We start from the raw sequence: 17,500 nt of genomic DNA on the forward strand, positions 1-17,500 counted from the left end.
TATTTATATGTATGTATATATGTATATATATGGATATATATATTATATTGATATATATTATATCTATATCTATTTACATGTGTATATATATTTATATATATATGATTGTATGTAACTTACATTTGTATATATACCAACTGTAAATACCTAAGTGTAATAAAGAAATAATAATTCTGTCTCAGTTATAGAACCTAATGCTTTTATTTCTTGAATTGATTTTTTTTTTATGATTATTTTTGTCATCAAGAAGTATTCCAAGCCTCTTGTTTTAAATTAATATTGTTATTTTACAGGCCATCAGTTACACAGGCTCTGGGTGTAGTAGGTGTTGGTGTAAGTAGTGGAAGTGTGAAAGTTGGCAGTGGAACACAAGCCTCAAGTCAGTCATCAACTCTGTGTACTGCATCAACTGGTGTTCCTCCATCACCAAGTGCCACAGTCTTGCAACTTCTTCTCAGGTGTGTGAAGATAGTACTTATCACCCAGGTCTTTTATATATGTTTAATTAATCCATTGGCACTGGGTACATGTATTGTTCATTGTAGTAATGCTTTGTGTATTTTGTTAATACATTGATGGCTCAGCAAGCACTTAGTCGCCATTGAGTCTAAGACCTAACTGATTTGGCTTGATTTTCATATTTCTTGCATTTTCAACTAATATCAGTATTCTTATGTTATTGCTATTATCATCGTTTCAGATGTTATTAACAATACAAGTATTAATAAAAAATCATGTAAAAAAATGATAGAGAGATGAAAATAGTAATTGACTCCTTGGAGCTATCTCTTTGTACACAAAATTAACAAATAAAATCATAGTGGCACAGTATATATGTCATACCATTCCATCAACAATGGGAATAAATCTAGAAATCTTTGAGAATGCTCATGCTTATCTCAATACTTGTGTGTCTGTGCTTGCGTGCTTGCGTGTGTGCGTGCGTGCGTGTGTTCGTGTATGGATCACATGACCCAGCAAAAGAATTCACAACTAGGATTTTAGTAGCTCCATAGACATTACTTGTCTGTTCATACTAGAGTACTGATAGTAAAAATTGGTGCAAATTCCATGTGGGAAGTCAGTGTAATTGATCCAGAAATTAAAATCCTATGTTCAGATGTACTGAGATATCTTTGTACAATTACAGTGTAGTAATGCAGTAATATGTTTATATAGATTACTAACCCTATATTGATGGGCTTGAAAATCACTTTGCTGCTCCTCTTCCGGGGAATGAAAGCAGCACACAGATTACCCGGTTGTGGCATATGGTGCATGTGCCTAGGCTGGCTTACTAGCCATGGGAAGTTTTAATTCACTGTGGCAGTTTGTTTACAAAAAATCGCTGCTTCCATTTTTGCACTTCAGAAACATGTAAGTTAGAAGGCTTATTGTATGTAGCCATATGATATGTCCTATGAAGGACATTAATCTTATATTGTAGTATATACTCCATTTTAAGTATATACTATACTTTGTTTTGAACCATCTTAGTTTGCAAATTCAGTAGTATGTCTTCAAGAGAGAACAGAAACACAGTACATCAAAAAACTGATTTTTTTTTATATACAGTACTTGCTACTCCTCTTCATGTGTGGTAGTCCTTGAAACTAGGTGCAGGATACAGGGAAACAGGTCCTGCACATGGCCCTGGTCTTCTTCCTTCAGTGTTGGGTCTTCCAGCAATGTGCACATCGCTTCCAACACCTGAATGGAGTCTCCCCTGGCATGTGTGCCTGCTGGGCTTCCTCCTGATGATATCCTCATCCTGTTGTTGTAAGAAATGACGACCTTTATACCCCTCGGCAGTTTGGAGGTAGGGTGATGTCCTTGCTGGTGTGGGCAGTGGAAAGTATTGTCACTTGACACATATCAACCCACTTAAAGCAGTGTTCTAGATATATACTCATGAAATAGATATATCTCTGGTTCATCTGCAGGTCTGAGGATATGCCCTCTTTGTTGGTATGGACTGTACCAACATCGCTGGCCTTTAGGGCCTGCAGGTAGTGGAAGGGAGTTGGGGTGGAATACTAGTCGATGTGCAACTCGTATCCCTTATCGAGCAGCTCTGCCTTCTGAATCAAGTTGATGATGGCCTTCATGCTAGCGAGGAACTCCCCATGTTCCTGACCTATGTAAATCTTGAAGGCCACCGTATACCCTGCCCCAGGACCATCAAATGAACAGAGTTTACTCAGGTTTTACTGTAAGGCATGATGACACCCCCTGAAGGCCCACAAACTCTCAGGACAAAGACCAAATGGAAACAGTCATCTAGGAGGACTTCGAGCACTGGTCACAGTTTACATGGCAGATCCTTTGCATTGTGCTCTCCCTATTTGTCAGCAGAGTGGAGCACAGAGGTCAAGGCATCAAACTGATCCCTAATCATTCTCTTTGGAAGCATGTACAAAGACATCAAGGGATTGCTAGACCAGAATTCCCTCACAGTAAACCGAGAATGGAGTCCCTTTAACCCTTTGCCGACGGATAGTATTCATAGTGGCCCGGGCCCCGCTGCTGTGGGCTCATATCGTCACCCTAGCATGTGCGACCACTCATGCCCAATACCAGCATCCCTTGCCTTTTCTTCGTAATACTAAGAATCTATGTTGTATTTTCAGTATTATTATTTTCTAGGGTCTCTATTTGCCATATTTCCTGATAAATCAAGACTGTAGGATATTTTTGTTGTTATATAGACTCCATAGTTGATTATTATTCGCTCTATAGTCTGAATAAAATAAGCAGTGCTTGGTATCATGGAGTGGAAACCGTAGGTTTTGTTGTTTTATAAGATAAACTTTAGTTTCAACAGGTTTATGTTATCACTTCCATATAGATATAATTTTATGTTCAGTGTTTTTATAAATACGTGATTTTTTTTCCATTCGTTTGTTTCTTCTTCCCCGATCCTTCGCTTGACTTGACCATTTTGCACATCTATGTCACACTCTCAACCTCCACCCACTCCAGCAATACTCACAAATACACGTACGTACATGTAAACACACATGCTCAAGTACACAAACACACACACACACACACACACACACACACACACACACACACACACACACACACACACACACACACACACACACACACACACACACACACACACACAAATGCATACAAATGCACACAAACAGACACACAAACACGCACGCACACACACGCTTCCACTCAATCGCTCATCAACTCAAATTACTGATCAGACACGTATGTATACGGACATGCACATTTACGCACACGTACTCAGTGTACGCATGAATGAACGCACGCACGCACGCACGCACGCACGCACGCACGCACGCACGCACGCACGCACGCACGCACGCACACCACACACACACACACACACACACACACACACACACACACACACACACACACACACACACACACATACACACACACATTTATATATATCCATATATATGTATATTAAAAAAAAATACAAGAAGCAAAGGTCAGATGGTTACTGGTTCATCTCGCTGACAATCTTCTGTAACAGCTCCATAGTGAAGAAATTGGTGAAGGTATCAAGGGAGATTAAAGCTTCATCCAGGCTGGCATGGACACTAGAATCCCCATTGAAGCAACGACACATCGGAATGTTCTTCCTCTTTGCCCAAGTGAATGAAGCAATTCTGATGACATTTTCTCCCCTGCAACGCCTGATGTACTCCACAAGAGGCTCGTCAGAGTCCATTGAAGTATTAGCGACAGGCATGTAATCTGCATCCAAATCTTTGTCATCGTCCAATTCTTCAGGGTCAGGCTCCTTTTCCTTCCAGTCTATGTCATCACCATTGAAACCAACAGAAACATTGACATCTGTGAATATGAAAGAAATACCATCTTGCAGGTGTGGACAGCATTGTAAGTGGCCTCTTGTCATGCCATTGCAGGCATGAAGAGTGTGGGTGCTGGAGTCTGGTCGTAATACCTGAAAGTAGAAACAAAAATCATAAATAGCATTCACATTGTCTAACAGAGGGCAACAGATTGACAAATATGCCAACAGTATGTTGTCAAAATTTAAATTGTGTATAAATAGTCATCAATAACTCATCAGTTAGTCTCCTAGACAAGTATTCCCCTAAGTTCATCAGTGACAAAGTGGGAAAATACCTGGTTTAGGCCTCAGTCCTGAATCTCTAGGTCTTTGGAAACTCAAACCAAGTATAAATGTCCTTCTGCCTTTACCATATGAACTTTGGGGTTCCATAAGTGTTCTGTTCCCATTTTTGCACACATATTGCTGACAGTGGCTTGTATGAGTCCATGGATGTGTCTTACTTTGACGCATATTTCAGGTTTGACTCTGAGCCACTGTTGGAGTTGCTGCTGCTGTTGAGGCCCCCTGGAATATACTCATTGGCACTATCGATATCTAAAAGATTCTAAAATTCTTAGGGGTGGCACTGGTGGAAGGCTGTGGGTCACTTGAGGATCTGCAAAAAAAAAAGGCAGATAATGAAATTGAACATTAACAAAATATTCATCATTAACCCTTTCCCGACAGGTAGTATTCATAGTGGCCCGGGCCCTGCTGCCAGGGGCTCATATCGTCACCCTAGCATGCGCGACCACTCATGCCCAATACCAGCATCCCTTGCCTTTTCTTCGTAATACTAAGAGCCTATGTTGTATTTTCAAAATTATTATTTTCTAAGGTCTCTATTTGCCATATTTCCTGATAAATCAAGACTTGTTATATAGACTCCATAGTTGATCATTATTCGCTCTATAGTCTGAATAAAATAAGCAGTGTGTGGTATCATTGAGTTGAAACCGTAGGTTTTGTTGTTGTTGTTATTTTGCATTTTTTTCAAGTTATTTTATAAGATAAACTTTAGTTTCAACAGGTTTATATTATCACTTCCATATAGATATACTTTTATGTTCAGTGTTTTTATAAATATGTATTTTTTTTTCTCTCTCAAAAAATACATATCAGTATTTTCACGTGGTTTTACATCATCACTTCGTGAATACTATATAATATCTCTGGCCAATGTAGTCGATTACCGATGTAATTTTTTTTTTACACTAACCTCGGAAGCCCGAGAAGCCTTTATGAAATGCATAGTATAGGAAAAATAAGAAAAAGTGATAAAAACTACTTAATCACATTTTCAGTGGCAAAAAAAATATTATTTTGCCGTAATTTTAACAAAAAAAAAAATCATGGCATGGCCATACATACACCATGGCATGTACACACATACCACTGGCAGATCGTCCAGGCATGCCATGGCATGTACGTACATGCCACCGGCAGATAGTCCAGGCATGCCATGGCATGTATGTACATGCCACCCGTCGGGAAAGGGTTAAATAGCACAAGATATTAACCCTTTGCCAACAGTTGGCATGTACGCACATGCCATGGCTAGGCGGGACTATCTGCCGGGGGCATGTATGTACATGTCATGGTGTATGTATGGACATGCCATGAGTTTTGTTGTTGTTGTTGTTGTTGTTGTTGTTGTTGTTGTTGTTACAATCACGGCAAAATATTATTTTTCTGCCACTGAAAGTGTGATTAAATAGTTTTTAACACTTTCTCATTTTTACTATGCAAAAAAAAAAGAAAAAAAATGCAACAAACCAACGATTTCAACTCTATGATGCCACACACTGCTTATTTTATTCAGACTATAGACTGAATAATGATCAACTATGGAGTCTACATAACAACAAAAATACCCTTCAGTCTCGATTTATCAGGAAATATGGCAAGTAGAGACTTTAGAAAATAATGAAAGCTGAAAATACAAAATATCCTCGTAGTATTACGAAGAAACTGCATGGGATGCTGGTATTTGGCATGAGTAGTCGCGCATGCTAGGGCGACAATATAAGCCCCCGGCAGTGAGGCCTGGGCCACTATGAATACTACCCGTCGGGAAAGGGTTAAAGTGAAGGTTGCAGCTGCGCTCAATTTGGCTGTGATGGGAATAGTATGTCACCCTGAGGCATGAGATATGGGTTAAAAGTAAATAAATACACCAGCTAGTGTATTTTGGACAAAAGACTTCGCCAAGTGAGAATTTTTCTATATTATTTATAGTGCCAGTGGGTTAAGGCTACGAAAACTCTTTATATTGACACGGTTTTTGGTAATTAAAGTGGTATGTCAGGTGCTAGTATATTTACCATATTGGTGTATATTTTGGTAAAATGTAGTCCATATTTGTATATTTTGATGAGATGTTGTCCATATCGGTGTGGTATTTTGGTAATATGTAGTCCATATTGCTATATATTTTGGTAAGATATAGTTATTGAACTATTGTAACCAGTAAAACTATAGATTCATGTTACACATCACTTACAAGCCAACACTGTTAGAATTGGCAATACAAACCTTTTCTGAATGAATACCAGAGTTTGTTTTTCCCAGGTTGCCAAATGGTCAAGCCATTCCGGTTGAAATCCCTACCACACCAATGGTCTCCAGTTCCAGTACAAATACAACTGTGACAACTGTCTCTGGGTCTCCACCTCACAGTGGAGAAACTAAAGTGCCACAACCATCTCTTGCCAAGATGGTAGGTATCACACACACGCACTAACACACACACACTAATACATACGCACACGCTAACACATACACACACACACACACACACACACACACACACACACACACACACACACACACACACACACACACACACACACACACACACATATATACACAGATATACACACATACACACACACTAACACACACAAACACATACACACACACTAACACATACACACACACTAACACACACACACAGCTAGTGCACACACATACACTAACACATACATACACACTAACACATACATACACACTAACACATACACACACACACTAACACATACGCACTAACACACACACACTAACACACACACTAACACATGCACACTAACACACACACTAATACACACACACACACTAACACACACAAACACACACATACACACACACTAACACACACACACAGTAACACACACACAGTAACACACACAGTAACACATACAGTAACACACACACATAAACACATACAGTAACACACACATGCACTAACACACACACTAACACACACATGCACTAACACTAAGACACTAACATACACTAACACACTCACACATACACAAATTAACGCACTCACACATACACACAAATTAACACACTCGCACATACACACAAGTTAACACACACACACGCACTAACACACATGCCCTAACTCAAAGACACACGCACACACTCACACTCACTCTCACTCTCACTCTCACTCTCACTCTCACTCTCACACTCACACTCACTCACTCACGCTCACTCACTCACTAACACATACACACATGCACTAACACACATGCACTAACACACACATGCACTAACACAGACACACGCACTAACACACACGCAGTAACACACACACGCTCTAACACACACATGTACTAACACACACATGTATTAACACACACATAAACACATACACCCACTAATGCACAAACACCCAGTAACACACACACACACACACCCACTAACACACACACACCCACTAACACACACACACTAATACACACATGCACTAACACATACACGCACTAACACATACACACATGCACAAACACACACTAACACACACACATGCACTAACACACACACACGCACTAACACTTTACACACACACACGCATTAACACACTAACACACACATGCACTATCACACAAGCACACACACACACACACACACACATGCACAAACACACACACATATGCACAAACACACACACATGCACAAACACACACACACACCCACTAACACGCACACCTACTAACACACACACACTAACACACATACATACTAACACACACACGCAAACACTCACACTAATGCACACACATATACTAACACACACACTAACACACATTTACACTAACACACACATGCACTAACACACACACACACACAAGCACACACACAAGCACACACACATACACACACACATGCACAAACACACACACATGTACTAACACACACCCACTAACACACACACACACTAACACACACACATGCACTACACACATGCACTAACACACACACACTCACATATACAAACACACACACACACAAGCACTAACACACACACAGAGACTATACACACACACACTAATACACCCCCATGCACTAAAAACACAACTACACACACATGCACAAACACAAAACACATGCATAAACACACACGCATAAACACACACACATACTAACACACCCCACACACCCCAAGCACTAAACACACACACACACACAAGCACAAACACACACACACTAACACACACACACACTAACACACACCCACCCACTAACACACACCCACCCACTAACACACACATGCACTAACACACATGCACTAACACACACATGCACTAACACACATGCACTAACACACACACTCACACACAAGCACTAACACACACAATGTACTAACACACACACATGCACACACACGCACCACAAAACGCATACACGCACCAAAACCCCATGCACGTACTAACAAACACACTCTGACACACAAACTCGTGAGTGCGTGCGCACACACACTAACACTGACACACACTAATACACACACACACTAATACACACACACACTAATACACACACACACTAATACACACACACACACAAAAACACACACAACACTAAACCACACTAACACAAACACACACCAACACTAAACACATACATTGACACACCTGCACACTAACGCACATTCACACATAACACACACACATAAAACACACACACACAAACACACAAACACACACACTAATGCACACACTAACCCATTTACACTAACACACACATGTACTAACACACATACACCCCACACACATGCACAACACACACCACACAAAAGCCACAAACACCACATGTACTAAAAACACACACATGTAAATAAAACAGACATGCACTAACACACACGCACTAACTAACACACACACTAACACACACAAAACACTAACCACACAATGCACTAACACACACATGCACTAACACACAAGCACCCCACAACCACACACAACCACACACACAACACACACACAAAACACACACACACACACACACACACCCCCACACACACAAACCACCAAAAACCACACTCACACACACATACACATGTACAAACACACACACACACACACACGCATACACGCACGCACACATGCACTAACAAACACACTCTAACACATATTAACACACACTAACACACACTCGTGAGTGTGCGCACTCACACACACTAACACTGACACACACTAATACACACACACACTAATTCACACACACACACTAACACTCGTGAGTGCGCGTGCACACACACACTAACACACACACATACACTAACACACACACACTAACACACACACACACACACTAACACACACACACACTAACATACACACACATACACTAACACACACACAATAACACAAACACACACTAACACATGCACTAACACACATATGCACTAATGTACACACACACTGAAACAGTCACACACACACATACATGTACTAACACACACACACACACACATGCACACGCACGCACGCACACGCACACACGCACATATGCACGCACTAACACACACACTAACACATACACACACTAACACATACACATACACTAACACACACACTAACACACACACACACATTAACACACACATTGACACACACATTGACACACCTGCACACTAACACACATTACCCCACTAACACATACACACTAACACATACACACTAACACACACATAATAACACACACACACAAACACACAAATTAAAACATACACAAACTAATAGACACACTAACACACACACACATATATACAATATATATCTCTATCTATATCTATCTATCTATATATATATCAATAACGGTATGCTCATGTTTGAGCAGCCGTGGACCTCTCCACCATCCTTCGCCACTAAACTCGATCTTACGCTTTTCTTTCCACTTGTACCATCGACAATCCACAAATATCTTTGATATTGTCGCTCAGCCTTGTCTTCGGTTTGCCTCTTCCTCTGTTTCCTATCACCACCCCTGTCAGCAAGTTTTTCTCAATACTTTTACTTCTCATCACATGACCAATAAACTTTAATTTCCTTTTGTTCAAGATGTCCAACAGCTGGTCTTTACAATTTATTTTTCTCAGCACTTCATCATTCGTCTTCTTCTCTGTCCAGCTAATACGCAGTACTCGTTTGTAACACCACGTTTCAAAACTATTGATCTTTTTCTTGTCTATCTACTTATATATATATATATATATATATATATATATATATATATATATATATACACGAGATAGATATACTGAGAAAAGGTTCTCAGCTTTGATGAAATAGTCTGTGTATAGTATAGACTCATAAAAGTTATTTATTGTTATTATTTTTTATTTATTTTTTCCACAGAAACTGAAGCAAGCTCTTGCTTCTTCCAATACTGCTGCAAGACCTGGCTGCAGTAAAACATCCAGGGCCAACACTGCTGATCGAATTGCAGAAATGACTCGTTCTCGAAACTTCAGTGGTACTAGCAGTACAGAAGTTAGTATTCAGATTTGAATATTAAGTGTAAACAGTTCCAGAAGTTGCATTTGAGGAATATGCAACTACAAAGTCAATTGATAACCAATACTACAAGTTTTGTTAATGGTTATTTAAAGAAAATGAAAAATCAGATAGCTTATGTAGTTTAAAAAAATAGACATTAATGCACTTATTGGTTAATTATATTCTACTAACACTCTTTGTTGCAAACAATCTAGGTTTTTGCCTCGTTCATAACAAAAAAAACACTTATGCTATGTTTACTTATAAGTTTTGCCAAATATGTGTATATATATATATATATATATATATATAAATCTGTATATATGTGTATATATACATATATTCATATACATATTTTTATGTATGTGTATACATATATTACAGTATAACAATGTAAATAATACAATAGTAAAATTTTTCCTTTGTTTCCCCAATATGTCTGGCGTATTACAGTGTAACTGTTTTAAAAGCGGCAGAGATAGTTCCTCCTAGTTAGTTGGAGACTGCGAGTTGAGAAGGAGCCTGGGAGATTCCACTCAACTTTTATTTTCTCCTGACAAACCTCTACACCAATGATTAAATACAGAAATGATAATTCATACCACATCGCCCGTCGCGTGGGTTATCAAGGGGCGCGTTAGTCAGTGGGCAACCAGGCTGACAATGTTAAACATGCATCTGGAAGACAAAGAAGATAAAGAAAACATGTCCAATTAAGAAACACATTAAAAATCGGAACGTGGAACGTAAGGAAAATGAAAGAGATGGGTAAATTACATACTGACTGTAACGAAATGGATAGATACAACATTCAAATACTAGGAATAAGTGAAACCAATTGGAAAAGTAATGGAAGTTTCAAAACTAAAGAAAACAAGACAGTTCTTTTTTCTGGAAAAGAAGAAGGAAATTATAGTCACGGAGTTGCTATGATTCTCACGAAAAAAACTGCAGATGCACTAATTGGGTACAGCCCAATAAATGATCGCATTTTAAAAGTCAGAATACAAGCAAAACCTCATAACATTAGTTTTATACAGTGCTACGCACCAACCAATATTGCAAGTGATGAAGAAATGGAAAATTTTTATAACTCTCTCCAAGATACTTTAGACACAATCCCTAACAGAGATGTAAAAGTGATCATGGGAGATGTAAAAGTGATCATGGGAGACCTCAACGCCAAAGTAGGAAAAAATTATCTAAAAAATGACACCTGTGGAAAATTCGGCCTTGGAGATATAAATGAAAGAGGTAAAGATTTTATTGAATTCTGTAGTACAAATAATCTAGTTATAGCCAACACATTGTTCCAACACCACCCAAGACACTTGTACATGTGGTTTTCACCAGACAAAAGAACACGCAACCAAATTGACTACATTGTGCTGAACCAAAAATGGGAAAGTTGCATAAAAAATGCCAAGGCAAGACCTGGTGCCGACTGCAACAGTGACCACCAACTACTAATTATCGACTTTCAAATAAGACTCAAAAAGATGGAGCGTCCAACACCACCTCTAAAGCTCGACTACAAAACTCTTGATAACAATTCCAGAATTACAGTGTCAAACAACTTTGAAATAATCAATGTGAAGATGATATAACACCAAATGAGTTTTGGGAAGAAGGAAAAGAACTCCTGCTGAGCACTGCTTAAGAAACTATCGCCAAAAAGAAAAAGACAAATTCCCCCTGGATATCTGAAAAAACACTAAGTGAAATTGAAACAAGAAGATGCCTAAAATCAAAGGGTATCAATAATCCAGTTGAAAAAGTAATTTACAAAAAACTAAATACAAAAATTCAAAGATTATAGTGACAAGATAAGGAAAAATATTTAAATGAACATTGCCAGAGAATTGAAAACTGTTCTATCAATAAGACAACTAAAGAACTCTACCAAGGAGTACGAAACATCACACGAAAATTTAAACCTACAATGGACACTATCAAAACTGAAGATGGACTTGTTTTATGTGATGGAAAAGAAGTCAAAGATAGATGGAATCAATATTGTTCCAACCTATACAAAAAGAATAAAGATCTAACAACAACATTAATTAGACTCAATGACAACGAAGATGAACCACCGCCACTGCTAGACATGGTTATAAAAGCCGTAAAAGAAGTAAAGAATAACAGGAGCCCCGGAATAGATGAAATAATAGCAGAACTAATTAAGAATGCTGGCAAAAGTGTTGAATACTTCTACAAACTCTGTACAAAAATATGGAATAAAAGAAGATGGCCAGAAGACTGGGTAAAATCAATCTTTACTCCCATACCTAAAAAAGGTGACGCACTCCAATGCAACAATAATAGGACAATTGCATTAATAAGTTACAGCAACAAAATTTTGTTGAAAATTATTGCTGAAAGAATGAAGTTGAAGTTAAGAGAGGAAATTGCAGATGAACAAGCAGGTTTTCACCCTTGAAAAGGTACCAGAAATCAGATTCTAAATCTAAAATTGATCATAGAGAAAAACAGAGAACATCAAAAAGACCTATACATGTGTTTCATCGATTATGTGAAAGCTTTTGATACTGTTGATCACGATATCCTCTGGAATAACATGAACGATATGAAGTTTCCAGAACACATCATCCAACTAATAAAAACCATGTATGACCAACAACAAGCTGCTGTAAGAACCACTTATGGGTTAACAGAATGGTTTGAAGTCAAACAAGGAGTGCGACAGGGTTGCATTCTGTCTCCGCACCTCTTTAACATATATTCTGAAACAATTATGAGAGGTGCTCTAGAGAATTTTGAAGGAACTGTAGATGTTGGAGGATACAAAATATCAAATCTAAGGTATGTCAATGATATAGTTTTGATTGCCAGCAGTATCACTGAACTACAACAACTACTAGATAAAATTGGAGAAGCAAGCGAAAAGGCTGGCTTGTTTCTTAATGCCAAGAAAACTAAGATCATGAAGATTCAAAGATAACTGGCAATGAACAATGATGAACATGAACCGTATTCATATTGACAAATGTAGACAAGGTATGAATGAGAATGAATATCTTCACAATACAAGAGATGTATTTGACCGGTTTCGATTGCGTCTTCGTCAGAAATACATGTATTTCTGACGAAGACGCAATCGAAACCGATCAAATACATCTCTTGTATTGTGAAGATATTCATTCTCATTCATAGCTTGTCTACAAATGATGAACATGTTACAATCAATGGAATGATTGTGGAAAATGTGAAAGAGTTCACTTATCTTGGAGCTGTTTTAACTAATACATATGATAATTCACCGGAGATAAAAAGAAGAATTACCATTGCCAAAAACGCCACAATTGCTCTCAATAACATCCGGAAAGACCGAAGCATTACCTTACGGACAAAGCTGAGGTTATTGAACTCATTAGTTTTCCCAATTGCATCATATGGTTCTGAGTGTTGGGTGCTGAAGAAGATAGACAAGAAAAAGATTAATAGTTTTGAAATGTGGTGTTACAGACGGGCTAGTACAGTGGTAACGTGTCGGCCTCTCATCCGAGGGGTCGGCGGTTCGCGCCCCGCCCAGGCGCGAGAAGTTGCAACTGTCGCCTGGAGGTTACTGCTGTGGCTGGGCACCACGGCGGGCAAGGACTCGGTTCAGCTGAGTCAGCAGCAGCTGACACACGTGAGCAAAATCAAGCAGACAGTATGTCACACCAAGAATATCCATTGTATCAAATGGAATCCAAACCAAACTACTACGTATTAACTGGACAGAGAAGAAAACGAATGATGAAGTGCTGAGAAAAATAAATTGTAAAGACCGGCTGTTGGGCATCTTGAACAGGAGGAAATTAAAGTTTATTGGTCATGTGATGAGAATTAAAAGTATTGAGAAAAACTTGCTGACAGGGATGGTGATAGGAAACAGAGGAAGAGGTAAACCGAAGACAAGACTGAGCGACAACATCAAAGATATTTGCGGGTTGTCGATGGTACAAGTGGAAAGAAAAGCGCAAGATCTAGTTTAGTGGCGAAGAATGGTGGAGAAGTCCACGGCTGCTCAAATATGAGCATACCGTTATTCATGATGATATTAGGGCCGCGTTGGCTGAGTCGGACTCAAGATTATAATGGTGGCAATCTGAGTTCGAGGGTTCGAGTCACCGGCCGGCGGGTTGTTCCCTTGGGCAAGGAACTTCACCTCGATTGCCTACCTAGAAAAACAACATATCGCCTTGAAAAGTCAAGCGCATGTGTCACAGGGGAAGTCACCGCCATGGCACAAACCACAGTTGATTAGGAAAGGCATCCAGTCAGGCAAAGGTGGCACTGCCATATAACCTCTCAGTAATGAATTTATTGAATTTAGTGAGGCCTATGTCCACCGCGGCCTTCTTCAAGTGCCCTGTCCTACAAGGACGTTGGCGATCATGGATTTTCCATGATTTTCTAGGCAATTTAGAGCGGTGTTTTGCCGTTGCATTCCGCCCAGTGTTTTTTTTTTTTTTTTTTTCTTATTGAGTCACCATCTCTATTTACCCAGTTCTGGGACTGTCTCTGACTTGGGCTGGCTTGGCCACCCAGTGGCTAGGTAGGCAATTTAAGTGAAGTTCCTTGCCCAAGGGAACAACGCGCCGGCCGGTGACTCGAACCCTCAAACTCAGATTGCCGTCTTGAGGCCGATTTTTTAACCACTTGGCCACCACAGCCTATATATGTATGTATAATGTATATATGTGTATATATATTATATATATATATATATATATATATATATATATATATATATTTTTTTTTTTTTTTTTTTTTTTTTTTTTTTTTTTCTTTCTTTCTTCTTCTTCTTCTTCTTCTTCAAACAGCCATTCATTCCACTACAGGACATAGGCCATTGTCAAATTACCATTGAGAGGTTATTTGGTAGTGCCACCCATGCCTGATTGGATGCCTTTCCTAATCAACTGTGGTTTGGCGCACTAACACTTGTGCCACAGTGGCGATTTCCCCTGCGTTTGATTTCTCAAGATGTGATGTTTTCTCACCATGAGATTGGGCTCAAGCCAGCAGTTGGAGCACAGGCATTTTTACGACAGCCACGACAGGGAATTGAACTCAGGATCACAAGGTTCGGCAACCAGTATTCTAACCACTGGACTATTGTGGCAGTCATATGTGTATATATAAGTATATGTATATGAAGATATATGTGAGTATATATGTATATATGTATAGATATATGTATATATGTATAGATATATGTATATTATATATATATGCATATATATTATATATATATATATATATTATATATATATATATATATATATATATATATATATATATTATATATATATGTATATATATATGTATATATATATATATATATATATATATATATATATATATATATATATATTACCTAAAAGGTAAAACACTGGCACTCTCCGTGGAAAGGAACTGGGGACCCTACCACGTACTCACTCCAAGAGCATCACAACATGAAAACTACAATTGAGTGTCATGCTGTGGCCACGGCGGCTCAAACAGAAACTTACCGTAAAAAAAAAAAAAAAAAAAAAAAAAAATGTATGTATGTATGTATATGTATATGTATAGGTATATATATTGTTCATTATGTTTATCTGTGATGTTGCGCTTCGTGAGCATCAATTGTTTATGAGCTTTGTTTTGATTAGGAGCTCTGATAGGGACCGCAGACTGAATCTATGCCTAACCTATATTACAGCAAAAATATCATAAATAGGCTTATGATATATCTTACCAAATTGATCCATATGCTCAACAAATGGTAGCAGAGCGTGGTTGGTGGTAAGGGGAAGCAGGTCATTGAGTATTTAAAAGAAACAAGAAGAAAATATAGGTGACAATGATGATGGCAGTGGACGGGCGAGAGTACCTGTTTTTGGTGAAAAGAAGAGTTACGATCGCTGGAAACAAGAACTGAAAGCATGGCAGCTTGTTACGAACATGAGAAAGAAAAAAGAAGCTTTGACCATCGCCCCGTCATTTCTGGAAGGAAGCGAAGGGAGAGGAAAGATTTTTAAAGAATTGAACATCAAAGAATTACTAAACCATGATAGAAAGAATGTTTTGCTTCAACACCTGGACAAGTGGTACAAAAAGGATGAGATGTCGGTAGTGTGTGAAGTATGGACAAAGTTTGTTAGTTACAAAAAAGAAAAAGAAGACAGTAAGGAGAAATACATTTTGGAATTTGTCAAGAGAAGTGCAGTTTTGGGCAAGTACAAAGTGAGTATACCAAAGTGTATTTTAGCATTCAAGCTGTTATACAATGCTGGACTAGAAGTTAAAGACAAACAAATAGTACTGACAGCAGTATCCTTCATTGATCTAGATAGGAAGTTTGATGCCATGCAGCAAGCCCTTAAGATATTTTTTTGAACTCAAGAAGTACTGTCATTGGGTACAGTGTCAGGGAGTAGTGGGAGTGAGACTCTTACAATGTTTGTAAAATCTGAGCCAGTATTTAACACTGAGGAGATGAATGTTGTGACATGTGGAAGATGACGTGGCAGAGGAAGAGGAATTTGTGACAAATAGAATGATGAAAAATGAACAAAGAAATTCTGTTGACAAATATGGAAATATAAGAAAATGCCTATCTGTGGATCAGAGTACCAACCGTCTCCAGTATGTCTGAGAAATGTGTATATGAATAGTGCAAGTGAGGAAATACAACAAGAGGAAGAGTTGTATACTGTTGTTGACAGGCCTGGAATGATGTCGGGATTAATGACAGAGTCTATGCTATGCTATCCAAGACAACATGTAGTTCTACTGTGTGTGGTATTGATTGGTTGAAATCATACATACAAACTTTATCAGAAGAAGAGAAATTGAGAATAGAAGAAAAGGA

General features: G+C 38.6%; 1 protein-coding gene across 7 annotated transcripts in view; it reads left to right on the top strand.

The window, feature by feature from the left end:
* The window catches only part of LOC119576329 (cyclic AMP-dependent transcription factor ATF-2-like), a 165,397-nt gene that overhangs the window by 86,828 nt on the left and 61,069 nt on the right, over positions 1-17,500 (top strand). For all 7 annotated transcript variants that reach the window (XM_037923956.1, XM_037923952.1, XM_037923957.1 and 4 more), the window contains 3 exons: positions 294-458; positions 6,422-6,569; positions 10,495-10,629. In XM_037923956.1, the coding sequence (XP_037779884.1) occupies positions 294-458; positions 6,422-6,569; positions 10,495-10,629 (448 nt within the window). The remainder of the gene's footprint in view (positions 1-293; positions 459-6,421; positions 6,570-10,494; positions 10,630-17,500) is intronic.

The sequence above is a fragment of the Penaeus monodon genome, chromosome 8 (assembly GCF_015228065.2).
Source record: "Penaeus monodon isolate SGIC_2016 chromosome 8, NSTDA_Pmon_1, whole genome shotgun sequence".
NCBI classification, from domain to species: Eukaryota; Metazoa; Arthropoda; class Malacostraca; order Decapoda; family Penaeidae; genus Penaeus; species Penaeus monodon.